The sequence below is a fragment of the Dermacentor albipictus genome, chromosome 6 (genome assembly GCF_038994185.2).
Source record: "Dermacentor albipictus isolate Rhodes 1998 colony chromosome 6, USDA_Dalb.pri_finalv2, whole genome shotgun sequence".
NCBI classification, from domain to species: Eukaryota; Metazoa; Arthropoda; class Arachnida; order Ixodida; family Ixodidae; genus Dermacentor; species Dermacentor albipictus.
In genome coordinates, this window is record NC_091826.1 from 68,282,420 (window position 1) to 68,295,820 (window position 13,401).

The 13,401-nt window shown below is 48.6% G+C and overlaps 1 protein-coding gene across 5 annotated transcripts in view; it reads right to left on the reverse strand.

Moving 5' to 3' along the window:
* AdamTS-A (ADAM metallopeptidase with thrombospondin type 1 motif A) overlaps positions 1-13,401 on the reverse strand; it is a 483,048-nt gene that overhangs the window by 156,204 nt on the left and 313,443 nt on the right. For all 5 annotated transcript variants that reach the window (XM_070540787.1, XM_065442607.2, XM_065442608.2 and 2 more), the window contains exon 4: positions 3,410-3,560. In XM_070540787.1, coding sequence (XP_070396888.1) covers positions 3,410-3,560 — 151 coding nt within the window. The remainder of the gene's footprint in view (positions 1-3,409; positions 3,561-13,401) is intronic.

The following is a 13,401-nucleotide window of genomic DNA, read 5'->3' on the forward strand; positions in this document are numbered from 1 at the left end:
CGTTATATCTACATAACCTTGCTGCTGCTCCACGATGTCACTTAATTTTTCTCAGTGTAGTCACGACACCATAACTACATGATGCAAGGTTTCGCATTTCGAGACCAACTTTAATATCAAATTATGATATAACTACTTCCCAACCGTCACGTACTTGTCAAGTGCAAGAAACGTGTAGTACAGCTTCTACAACTTAGAAATTAAAAAAAAATCAGTACTTCTTTGAAAGCGACGCGACAAAAAAAAGCACAAAACTCGTGAAGACCACGGCAGATAACAACGGAAAAAACTCTCTCTCTCTCTCTCTCCGACGTCGTAAAGAACGAGGTTCTCACCTGCGGCGCGCGTCGACTGACAAAGAGATTGGGTGATCCAGGGGAGGGGTGAGCTGTTTGCGCCCGAGTCGGAAGGCGCCCGACAGAAACAAAAAAAAAAGGAGATTAAGGAAGCCCTTCCTAAGTGCCGCAGCCCTCTGCGTATGTGAGGCTTCCCCGAGAGAGATGACACATGTACTACCGGCGGCCGGGGAAGGGAGGGGAGAGAGAGAAAAGCCAGAAACTGAATTTTAAATAGAAATTGCTCCTCGCCTCGCACGCCGCGCCTTCCTTAGCGTGCGGAGCATCATACTAGCGTGTCTTGGTCGTCGTCGTCGTCTGCACTTTACTCTGCGATTAATGCGCCGTCCTTCGTGTTTGTTTTAATGTCGTCTGCTTCCCTCGCACACGACATATGCGGTAGACCCTTGTGTCGTCTGCTTTTCCCGCCCCCATGCTTGGCGTTGCTGGCACAACTTTACTTATTTCGCAGGGAATTATTTTTGCTTCGTGCTCGTTGGTATACTCGATTTATTAACGACGACTTAGTCTTCTTCTACTTATTCGGACGTCCCCCCCTCCCCTCCTTTCTGTGGCGTCTCGCCACCTTTTCGCCTACGGCTCTCCTCGGAAGCTTATTTGGCTCGCGCCTCGCATTAAGACAGCCAGTCTTTCGCACGCACCCGACTGCGGTGTCGACGAACGCACGCCAGCTGCAGACGACACGCATACTCTACGCGGTCGTCTGCTCTGGGGAAAAAGCAAAACCAGAATAACGTCCACGACGCGTGTGATACGGAGATACGGCACGCTCGAGTCCGCTAAGGAGGGCGAGGATTGCGCATAGCATGCAAAGAAACGGGAATGGCAGAGCGGGCGAAGAAGAAACGCGGCCGCATTAATTTCGCTGGTGCAGCGACGAAGGCTGCCATTCTCCTTTCGACTTGCACGATCCCCGCGTGCGCGTTTCAGATGCCAAAAAGCGCTTTCGACGACTGAACAAAATATGCACTAGATACGGTGGAATATGTGAGCGGCGCTATCAACTTAACATGGCGGAGGCAGTATAGACATGCAACGACAGATCACTTTGCGAGTCTATGCGCTAATAAACGTCGTACAAAAGGTAGACTGCTTCGCTACCAAATGCATATAACAAACTGTGAAACAGTCAAACCTCACTCGCACGTCTACGGTATCACACACAAAAAAAATAGATGTGCTAAGCGTGGTAATCAAAGAACGAAAAATTACTCGCGAGTCACCCCGCTATTGCAATGTATCCGGGACTAGCCCACGCACCTCGATCCGTCTCCTTGATAGCTGCAGGTGCGCCTGGCGCTTTCACGTCGTTGTGTTAAGGGTTTCTCGTTAGGTGACTGCGCCGCGCGTCCTAATTTCGCGCCTGTAGGGTGCGTGGGAGAGGTAGAGAGAGTCTGCAGAAAAGCAGGGCGCTTCCTCTCCCACTTAAACAACTCGCATCGTGATTATGTGGCGGTAAATTCTCAGAGCGTCGCATAAACGTACTTGCAGAGCGCTGTATCTAGTTGCACGGTGCATTGCGTGATTCCACAGCGTTCACTAACTGCGCCCTATATAAGTCGTTCAGCGGTAACGTCAAGACAGGCGTTCTCTTTAACTTGGCTGAAATATAGAGGAGAGAGGGGAGGAAAACCGAAAAGAAAGGAGGGAAACGGAAAGTTCCCTAAACGCGCATGCGCCTACAAGGAAACATCAGATGGTGAAAGTCGATCGAGACACACCCAGTGAATCTTCAAGAAACACCCAAAGCGCCTTTGGTGTGTCGTGCCCCATCGAACAGGAGGTCGGTGTTCTGGTATCTTCCCCGTGTAAATAAAAGCCAATCGTGCTCGTGTGTTCCAGAGAGATTGTCTCCGTACATCAAGCTGAAGAGTCGCGCGCAGGTGTTAGACGATCCAGACGCAACCGTGGACAGCTCACGGAGCATGTCAGCCATTCCTATGAGGGCAGAGTAAGGGCCCTTGCTAAAGCTACTCCATGACGAGTGACTACCTGAATGCGAGGTAACTTTCCTTTGTAGGGTTGTTGCTTGCAGTTGCACTAACAGGAGCCCCAGGGGTATTTAGTTTCAACAGCGGGAGCTGATGCGTACCATGACCATGAATCGCCGGTGCAGAACCAGCGACTTGTTCCAACAAAACGTTTCACAGACTGCTGAGAACCGAGGCCACGTATGTGGAAGAAGAACCCAACAGAAACCGAAACTATGCGTTCGTTTAATTCCTGCACTATGTTCACCGCCTGCAGACTGCAATTGGTGAGGAATAAGATCTGTTGAGGAATCGCAGAGACGCACTGCGGAATACCTACACGTGGACTAAGATTAATACGAGGGAAAAAAATTTCATCCGCGTAAGTGTGGTCCGAAACAACAATGGAAACTCGTACGAATTTGCTTAATGCCGTATATGGATTTCCCCTTCGTAGTTTTGTGCTACACTCAAATTTTCCCTTTGATGAGACGAAACACGGAATTCGTCCTTAAGCTGCAATTAGTAGATTAGAACCTGATGTTTTAATATGTAAAGAGCGGCTATTTTCGCTGAATAATGTCCCATCAACTAATCTTATGAGGGGTACGCGATTAGCCACTACAGCCTGTAACAAGTGCGAAGTACCCCTTTCATACCGCTCGAAGGGGTACTTTGCACTCGCTGCTACAGGTGAAAGAATCGTAGCCTATAACGGGGCTTTAGGCCATCCAAACGGTGAGCAGGCGCGTAGCCAGGATATATTTTTTTTTTCAGGGACGGGCATGTCCCCACTTAAGCACGGTCTTCTTGCCCCCCTCCACCCAGACTACGCCACTGACGGTGAGTACACTCGGATACAGGTGGGGAAGAAAAGTGTCGAACATATATGCACCAGGGCTTTGGACCGTCTCAGCGGTGAGCGATTGAAGTTCTGTAGACAGTACACCCCAACGTAAGCCGAATAGCTTCGCAGCCACGCAACTGAAAGAAATATCGCGCATGCGATAGATCTGTAAAGACGGTGAAGCGTCACTGAAATGCAGCAGTCCTGGAAGCGGACACAAACCCACACGCACTCACCAGAGGAGTGGTCCTGTGTGCTGTTGCTGGTCGCCGATTGGCCTCCTCGGTGGTGCCTGAGCACGTGAGCGCCTCGCTGGTCCTGGTCCTCGCCGCCGCCGATGGGCTCGACGGTGAACATGCCCCTCGAAGGAGAATAGATGTAGCCAGTCTGCGAGGGAGAAAAGTGGGAAGCGTCGAGTCAGACAAGCAGCAGCAGGAAAAATGAATGGATACATACAGATACATACAGCGGTCTGTATAGGTTTGGCTAAGTTGCGACATATGGGAAGACTTTGACAATGCTCGAGAATCTACGGGCACTTTTCGATAGTTGCACCACCTAGCAACCGTGGTCGCCGCTGCGGCCTAAAGATGGTGGTTAGACAGCTAGCATATCTCCGCATGGGGACGTCTTTGACGTTGGTAACGCAAAGTAATCTGCCTTGACAGGCACGAAGAATTTGGGTATGCGACGCATTCGCTGAGAAGGGTTCCGATATCGGCAAGCTCAACATCGTGCTCCCACAGTTGTACACGTCACCGTTCGCCCATACAGGCAAGCCAATGAGACAAGTGTTCTGATGAGTTTAGTTTGGGGGGAAGAGATGAACACATTAGCTCACAAAACTAACTAGAATGCCGCTGGAAACGAGAAACCTACAAACATTCCGCTAATGGCATCACCATGTTTTATTTATCTTCAGAAGAGGCATCACTTATAGCACGAGAGCTATGTGATATATGTATATTGTGCAGTTGAGATTATTTCTTTTGCATATGAGCGAATGTAATATTGACATTAATAATAATTTTATTGTTCTTCAAGGGCAGTAACCCATTCACTGTCACCCCTAAGGACGCAGTTCTTGATGGTAGGGCAGACAAGAAAAATATGTGCACATAGCCACTCGTCGTGAACATTAACTGTCTCGCTGAATGAAACGACGGCCAATCTTTGTGCGCTTCCAAACACAAGCGCACTCGCCGAAACTTGCCTCCGTGAAAAACACATTTCGCATTTTTACAGAAAAATGTGCCCCATCGTGACCCTGGCAGAGTGGGGATCCAAACGCCTCTCCGTGCCCTGTCTAAATAAAGTTCTCTCTTTCTCTCTCTCTCTCTCTCTTGGCAGGGTTGCGCAAGAGACCTTGTGGTGGTGCTTTGGTTTGCTTGTCAGCGCCGATACTGTTGATATTGCACGTAGATTATATACACAAAGGTCTCACAGTATGAAAAGTAATAGACAACAAAAAAACGGGCCTGTTTCACCAAATGCAGTGGTACCGCCAATACCTTCTCCCAACCCTGTCATTGTCGCCTTGGGTCACACGCTCGCAGCGTCAGTTGATGGAGAGCCCGTTTATTTTATGCCGCGTCAGTTCTCCCTCACAACTGAACTTATTCTATAGTAAACGTGCTTACAAAGAACCTTCACGAGCGTGAGAGCCCAGGTATTGCGATGAAGCTTTAAAATATTGTGCATATCCAGAGTCGATACGTGGGACCCTTAAGTACTCTTTGGAAACATCCTAAAACCCTAATGTGTTCAGCAAGAGTCGCAGGGCCACCTGACTTGCGCTTCTAAATCTCTCCGGACCAATCGAGGCACGCTCTCAGCTGGAACTGCTCTCGCTGCGCTCCTCCAAAGAGTTTGCATAGATCCGATAAGGCTTTTCTTGGAGCAGGCGGTACACGCGCGAACACGTGTGCGTTGCGGCTCGGAGACCCCGACGCGGGCGCTCGAACCCGAGTCGAGATTCCGGGGCTGCAGCCACGACTCTGCACATTTCTGCACATCAAAGGCCGCGCGCGCACCCCTTCCAAAAAAGCCGAAAAGACGCGGAAGGAAGAACGAGAAACGCGGCGTCACAGTCTTCCCCCCACCCCAACCCCCAAGTGAATGCGCCTTCTGCTTTATAGCAAAGAAGAAGCCGAGAGCCTTCCACTTCCCTCGCTCCCCACCAGAAGCCGAGGAATCCTTTCGACTTGTCCCCAGCCGCCGCCTGCAGACGAATGCACTGCCGCCGCGGATCAAAGGAAAGCAGTGTAAGCGGGTAGGTACGACTCCGTTCCTGCACTGCAGCCGATTCTATATATGCGCACGTTGGCCGCGAGGGACAGCGCCGGGAGACTGATGCCTCCAGCTGATATGCGCTTGCCTCGCAAAGCACCGCCGCTGGCGCCCAGGAAGCTGCCTTTCTCGTCTCTCTCTCTCTTTATGCGGGGCTATGCGCGGAGGCACCGCCGTATAAGTAAGCACTGTGTGCACATGCTACGGGAAAGAGCACGCGGGCGCGGCAGTTTATAAGTACCTCTCGCTGGGCGCACTTTGGGGACTTTGCCCCCGCCCCCGTTTCTGCCGGGCAGAACGGTGCGGCTAGGATGCTGCGGAGGAGGGAGGTTGTGCTTAGCTTTCATTTCGAACGCCCCAGTGGTCGCAGCCGCCGCCGCCATCGCGACGATGGGCGCACGCACCAAATATAGCACCGCCAGTAAAGCCGCCCCAAGATTGGTGAACGCGAGCTTCCTTCGTTCTTCTTTCCTCTTCTTCTAAAGGGACATGAAACGAAAATATCAGGTCGACCTATAGATTGAATGATCACGCATGCACCTGCGATAGTAATTTGGAGCAAGAGCATAACATTTCAAAGCGAGAAGATCGGTACTAGCGAGAGCTCGTATAAACACGAGCTGACAAATGGTTCATGACTGGGTTGACAGTCGGCATCAGAAGTTTAGAGTGTGTCCAACGTGTGAAAAAGCTTAGTGTTTCTTGAGCCTCTGCATGACAGTGTGGAATTCAGATTTGCTACCTGCCTTTATAGATAACTTGCATCCACGTTTTGTGTCCGTCATTTTGGAGTACAAGCAAATCGAGAAGCCGCGTAAACAAAACCGAAAAAGAAGGTAACGACAGCTCGAAAGAGACGTTTCGCATCCAGCGACGAATCGGTAATAGTAATAACCGGGTGAAAAACAGGTTCCTGTAAAAAAAAACAAATGAAAAAAAAAGAAAAAGAAAAACTATGTACGCGTGATAATATGGCGCACTGACGTCATTGTGGCCACCGCGTTCGGGTACCAGCACGATGAGATGCTGCGTCTGCGATGTCACGGGATAACTATAGTGTACACACGACCACCAATAGACTTGCAGGGCTGTTCGAACAAGTCCTCTTTGGGAGAGAATAGAATACGAGCCTAACAAACGCTCCAGAGGCGAATCGAATCAAATATCGAATACCGTTCGAATAGTTTTGGAATGAGGAACCACCGTTTTCACTGTCAATATAAGGCAATACTCACATTGTAGTATGTATAACGTAAGCTAGTATCCGTCATTACATTGCCCGTAATGAGGCCTTGCTTATTGAAAATTACGGGGTATTATGTGTCAAAAATCCACGATCTAATTAGAAGACACGCCGTAGTAGGGGACTTTGTAATAATTTGAACCGCCCGGGATTCTTTAATGTGCACCTAAATCTAGGTACCACGGGTATTTTCGCATTTCGCCCCCATCGAGATGCGGCCGCCATGGCCGGGATTAGCCGGGACGGCTTGGCAGCCCAACACCGTAGCCACTAAGCGACCACGGCGGGTAAGCCTCGTTTATTAAAAGCACAAATGGAGCATCAGGAACAAATAAGCAGTTTTTTTTCTTGTTTTTTTTTTCGAGTGTACAGGATGCCTTGAAGAGTTCGAGTGATCATTGTTTAGCCGGAGACGTATGGCTGCGTGAGCGACGTAGCCTCTAACACTATGTAACTTCTCATGTTCCATGCCGAATATGGCGGCGTGGATGAAATTGATTCTACACTGGCTCCAATTCTATGTTTCGTTGAGCACATTTGACGACTCTTGGATATTCGTAAGCTCTTCGAAAAATATATGTATTTACGAATAGTGACTATTCGATTCGGAGACCAAATCGATTAATAATAATAATAATTGGGGTTTTACGTGCCAAAACCACTTTCTGATTATGAGGCACGCCGTAGTGGAGGACTCCGGAAATTTCGACCACCTGGGGTTCTTTAAAGTGCACCTAAATCTAAGTACACGGTTGTTTTCGCATTTCGCCCCCATCGAAATGCGGCCGCCGTGGCCGGGATTCGATCCCGCAACCTCGTGCTCAGCAGCCCAACACCATAGCCACTGAGCAACCGACGGGTCCAAATCGATTAGGACAATGCTAAGTTTCTGATGCGAAACTGGAGAACAGTCGCACCCCCGTATAGTGTGTGCTGTTTCACTGGATGCAAGTTTTAAAAAAAAAATGGGCGGATTTACGGCTGTTTTGTGGAACACACATCCTGCAAAGTTTTGACGTCGACTGTATACATACATCTGGAAACGTTATTTAGTGCACTCTCACTGTCACAGCGCACTACCACGCAATTCGAAGAGCCCAACGAAAGGAAATTTTATATTCATGACCACGGCGCCGTGAAAAAAAGAAAGAAAGAAGTAACTAGATAAGGATTACGCGGTATAATTTCCTGCACGGCAAAGCAAAGTGAAATTGAAAGTTTTCAAACGTCACGAAAAACGCCTGCAGATTCGAGTTCTGGTGATACGTTAGTCAGAAAAGTGTTTCCCAGGCACCGCACTGGTACACAGCTTATCGAAATAAAGCCCCTCAATCTCCCAAAGTAGCGCCATTCACTTCCCTCCTCCTCCGCTCGGCGCGGCCTCGACGGTGGCGCCGCTGGTGGTGGGCCTGCCGTAGCAGACGACGGCTAACACGCTACGGGAGGAAATCCGCGGAAAAGTTCGTTCGAGTCCTGCGGAGCAGTTTTTTCAATCTAGATCTTGCTTCGTCAGTCGGTAACTGGCCTTAAGAATGTCGTGTCGGATTTGCGGAAGAAATAGAGAAAAGCACCATTATTCAAGGCGTATTTAAGGCGTAAAGCGCGCGCACGTTGAAAGTTCGTGTTGCTGAAACACGACACAAGCACGCGGTGTGCTCAGACACGCGAGTAATTACCAGAGTTTCAGGTTTTGACAGCGCGAAAGTATGTGCACGTGGTTTCGTAGGTTAATTTACGTACCTGCAGGATGCTTTTGTTCGGCCGGCGCGTGAGAGATTCCGACTGTCTGCGGTCAGCAATGCCTGGCAGCAGGGCCGTTTCTGTTCCGCGCCTTTTACAGATGTACGTAGCTCATGCACAGGTTGTGGTGGCCATGAGCAACGTTTTCACACATAGGCGGTATAGATAATTTGAACAACGTACCAGCATATGAAATCGTTATTTATTTATTTATTACAGTGCAAATGGTTAGAATTTGATAGAAAAGAAAGAAGGAACTTGATGGGACAACTGGAAAGAGGTTCAGAAAATAATTATCCCCCTCCCTCATTGGCACCAGCAACACTTTTGTTGAAGTGCTAATTTTATCTCTGTATACTACGTGCGTCTGTATTCTTTTGCGTTGTAAGTTTTCACAAGGAAGCAGTGTTGCGTTAACTGGAACAGTCAAGGCACACAAGATAGAAGAAAAGTTGATTCTTGGGTTTTACATCCCAACACCACGATCTCATAAGGCACGCCATAATGGGGGCTCTGGATTAATTTTTTTTGCAGCTGGGGTTCTTTAACGCACCCCCAATGCACTGGACACGGGCCCGTTTTGACACGGGCGTCAAAAGAAGAGGTTGGAGGAGCCGTGTCACTTCACAAAGCCGCGCGTTCTTTGCCACTTGCTCGAAGTCAGCCCGCCCGATCTTGTGAATCCACACTTTTCTTCGTTTTGCGTTGCGCCCGGCGGATGGTAAAGCAAAAAGCTTTTTGCCGTCACTGGGTCTGTTGTGGCAACCGTAGGCGCAGCAGCACGGCATCGCAATTAAGCACTTGGCCCTAACACATTGTATAAAACTACCGCGCTCCTTCAAACCGCCTGCGGTACTTCGTCGCGTAGGCCCAAGAATGGGGGTCGCAGCGCGCTGGAAAGAAAAGATATTGGCCTCGAGCTCCACCACTGGAAAAGCTGGCGCCACCGTCGGCGTGACGTGCTAGGAGGGATCACGTGGACATAGCGGCCGCGTCGGCTGCTTCGGGCGCGCCGAAGCGAGCTGAAAACGAGTTTAAATTCCCTCGTACGCTGCGGTTTTCATTTAGTGGCGAAATGTACCCGCTTCGAGTGTCTCCTTTACAACGCTTGAAAGCACTACAATAGGTAGTGGCTGCCTTTGAAGGCGCGCGACATGGCAGGCTTCTGCTCGGTGCCGCAGGACCGGACGCACGTAACGGAGGCCGGTGTCAGCCTTATTCACACGTAGCCGCAGGACAAGAAGCTGCGTGAAGCTTGGCTCGCGAAACATAAAACCGGCAAATAGTCATCGGCTACAACTCGGGTATGCAGCAAGCACAGACGCAAGGAAGATTTCTGCTACGGCGCCCGGTCTGCGATGTTCTGAAAACACGCACAGAGACGCACGCCCGAGTCCGCTGCCCGACTAATGTCATGACGGTTTGGTCTATGAACTTGTCGATACTATAGATACTGCCAAGTTCAGTGGAGTGGAAAGGCAGCGGTAAGAAGCACATTTAAAGAAAGCATGGCGTATGGTCATGTTTATGCTATGAATTAATGCACTGGATTACAAAAAAGGAGAAGCGGGAAATTGCACGCTGAGAACGCCGATAAACATACAGTGCGACGCAACTCGAGAAATAGTATCGAAAGGTCAAAGAATTTAGAAGAAAAAAGAAGATTGAATCGTCGCGACGGCACATCACAGTCCCCGTAGGCGTCGAAGCCTCTACAATGAAATTATTTTTGAATAGCTCTGATAGCGCCCTCGCAACAATGGTTGCTTGTATACTGTCAAATGCTCATATTCTGCGGCCTAAACCTCATGGCAGGGTACGAAATCGCGCGCGCGGAGAAAGCGAAACAGTGGGCGGACAAGCATGCAGACGCGCAGTCGGTCGCTGCGAATCTGCGCGATCGCTGCATTAAGGCTTCGTTCTGTTACGCTCCATTTAGTTATACAAACACTATAAGAACATATTTCACATGGTTTGCTCTCAGCGTTTACCTACCTTTCACGCAAGAAGCCGGTTCGGGAGACTCCATCGCGGCGACCGCGTGCAGTGGCGTTCACTGTACGTATCGAGATAGCGGCTGAAAACGATTGTGTGCTTTCAGTTTGCCCAAGAATATTATTTAGACTGTAAGAAACTTCTCTTGCTTCGAAAGTACTTACAGAAATGTCCGGGAGAGCTCGCGCGTGGTGTTTTCAGTGAGCGCTGACAGCAAAACCTATGAGGAGCGCGCCACGTGATCCCTCATACTGCGCCAGCGAGGCGCTTCCGATAGAGGGCGACTCCGTAACTCCTCGCCGCCAATACAAAAGCGCGGCGCCTGCTCTGCGCTGGAAAGAAAAAAATATACAAAAGCGTGGGGCCCGCTTTCACGTGACACAGATTGGCCAATGGGGGAGCGGAGGAGGCTGGGGCGACAGGAGGAGTGGAGGAGGAAGCGCCTGGGTGAGCGGGGTGGCGGAAAGATCTAAGAATGGCGCTACTTTTGGAAAATTGAGGGGCTTTATATCGAAAGTGCGCCGGGCGAAACCTGGCGGCCTCTTCGTTAAACCCTCAAACGCGGAGGCCGCATACCTAAAAAAAGAAAAAAAGCAAACACACACAGGCGGACAAAAGTAAACGGAAGGTTGGCGCCTTCTCCACACGTCAACAGGCTCTTCGCCCCAATTTATCCAGATGGCTTCGCGCGTCCTTCGGCAATAACAGATGCTATCGCCAAAAAGAAAAGACGTTCGACCTCCCAGGCAGCGCTTTGCCCCGCAGTTCAAAGACTAGCGGACAGATGGCGCTACTCTAAAGAGGCTCGAATCGCTAAGCTAACGCACAGCAGCTCGAGATATAAACAACGGGCAACGTCGTTTCATTTACGACCACGATTGACCTAGAGACCGAAAGATGCACAGAAGCGAAGGATAGACGCAGGACTCCGTAAAATAAAAAAGTAAAATAAAAGTGGTAAGGTTAATGCCAAGAAACGAGTCACTCTCCGGAGAGGCCTGCAGGCGAAGTCTCGTTAACGGGGCTCCGCCGCAATGCACGCAACACGGCAGCTGCAGCAAGACGCGCGGGGGAAAAAAAAAATAGAAGGAATCAAAGATGAAAAAAAGCGCTAAAGAAGAGATACCGCGGCTAGTAAAGCGAAATTAATGTTCGAAGTGGAAGCGATAAACGAAGCGGCGACGAAAGTTGCGTCATCGCCTCGCGCACAAGCTCATAGCGGTTTCCTCTTGGCCCCGTTTCTCCTCGCTCTTTTTTTTTTTTTACGAGCGTTATTAACGAGCGTGGCTCATTAAAAGTGTGCCAACATCGTAAAGAGCCGGCTTTTTTATATGTATAAATACGTCCCCTGCACTGGTGGCAGAGGAGGTATATATGAGCTCTCCCGGGTGTGATGGAGATCTGTTCGCTTAAAGAAGCTAAGGCGCCAGCTTGCTTGCTGATGGCGATCTACGCACGCGATATCTCTCCCCCATCTCTCTCTCTCTCTTTCTCTCTCTCTCTCCAAGCTTTCATTGATAGGCTGTGCAGTTCCTGCTTTTTCTTCAACCATGCCAAGAAAGTACAGTGGTGACTTTACGGCTTCGTGGTAGTTTTTTCCCCGTTAACGCCGGAGGGCATATTGTGAGGAATAAACAACCTAAGCAGCCAGGCAAGAAAGAAAGAAAGAAATGAAAGAACGGAAGAAAGAAAGACATGAAGAACCAAAGGAAGAAAAAGAAATGAAGAAAGAAACAAATAAATAAGGAAGGAAGGAAGGAAAGAAATGAAGGACCAAAGAAAGAAAGAAAGAGCGATATCGTTCCGCACGACTTAAATTCATGCATCAAATAAAGGACACCACAGAACTGAACTCACCCATTTACTTTATTTTTCGTCCGGGTATGCGTCTCGACAACGGCATCATCTAACTTAAACACCTTATCGGGTTTGTACTAACTGCTTTAAGTACTCATTCCTTCCACGAACTACAACCGACTGGAATAACCTCACTGACAATAAAGTGTTGCAACCGTCACTGACGTTGTTCGCACAACATATTACCTAGTGTTTGTTACTACATTTTGTCAGTTTATTGTTCTATTGTATACTTTATTTCTGCTGTTTGACATCTTGTTCAAATGTATTCCTTATGGTGGCTGTAGAGTTTCAACCTGCACTCTCATTTCTCTTTGTGTACGTTTTGCCTGTTTTGTGGAAGTGGTTAGTTCTTTTTCCAACCCTGCGATAATCCCGATATTTGGATTGCACTATAAATAAACAAGAAAGAAAGAAAGAAAGAAAGAAAGAAAGAAAGAAAGAAAGAAAGAAAGAAAGAAACAAAGAAAGAAAGAAAGAAAGAAAGAAAGAAAGAAAGAAACAAAGAAAGAAAGAAAGAAAGAAAGAAAGAAAGAAAGAAAGAAAGAAAGAAAGAAAGAAAGAAAGAAAGAAAGAAAGAAAGAAAGAAAGAAAGAAAGAAAGAAAGAAGATGACATCGCTCAAGCAAGCTAGCTCCGGAAAGGCTGCAAACACCGCCTAAACGTAAGTAGCGCATACGGAATGAGCGGATATTGGAGCATAATGCGCGGAAAGCGCAAAATTGCGCCCACGTCAAAATAATCACCGAAGTCGTTCGAGAAGCTTTTCATACTCGAGAACCCACTCCATGGCTCGCCACTCCGTTTCCTTTGCTTGTACCGCACATCCAGTGTCACCGGCGAACAAAAAATTATAATTACGATTACTTATATCCTCTTGCGAACTATTCATCCTCCTGAAATTCGAAGACAGGTCAGGAACTTGACTTATTCATTCATTCGTATACAACACAGTCAGATGATACAGAACAGTGGTTGGACCCACAACCTCATCGGCTTGTCCGGGGTACCCTAAAGAAGTAAGCGTAAACGCGACAAACCATGTATCAGCAAATCAATTCTATACAAATTTTGGGAAGCATGCGAAAATACGAACGAATTACGC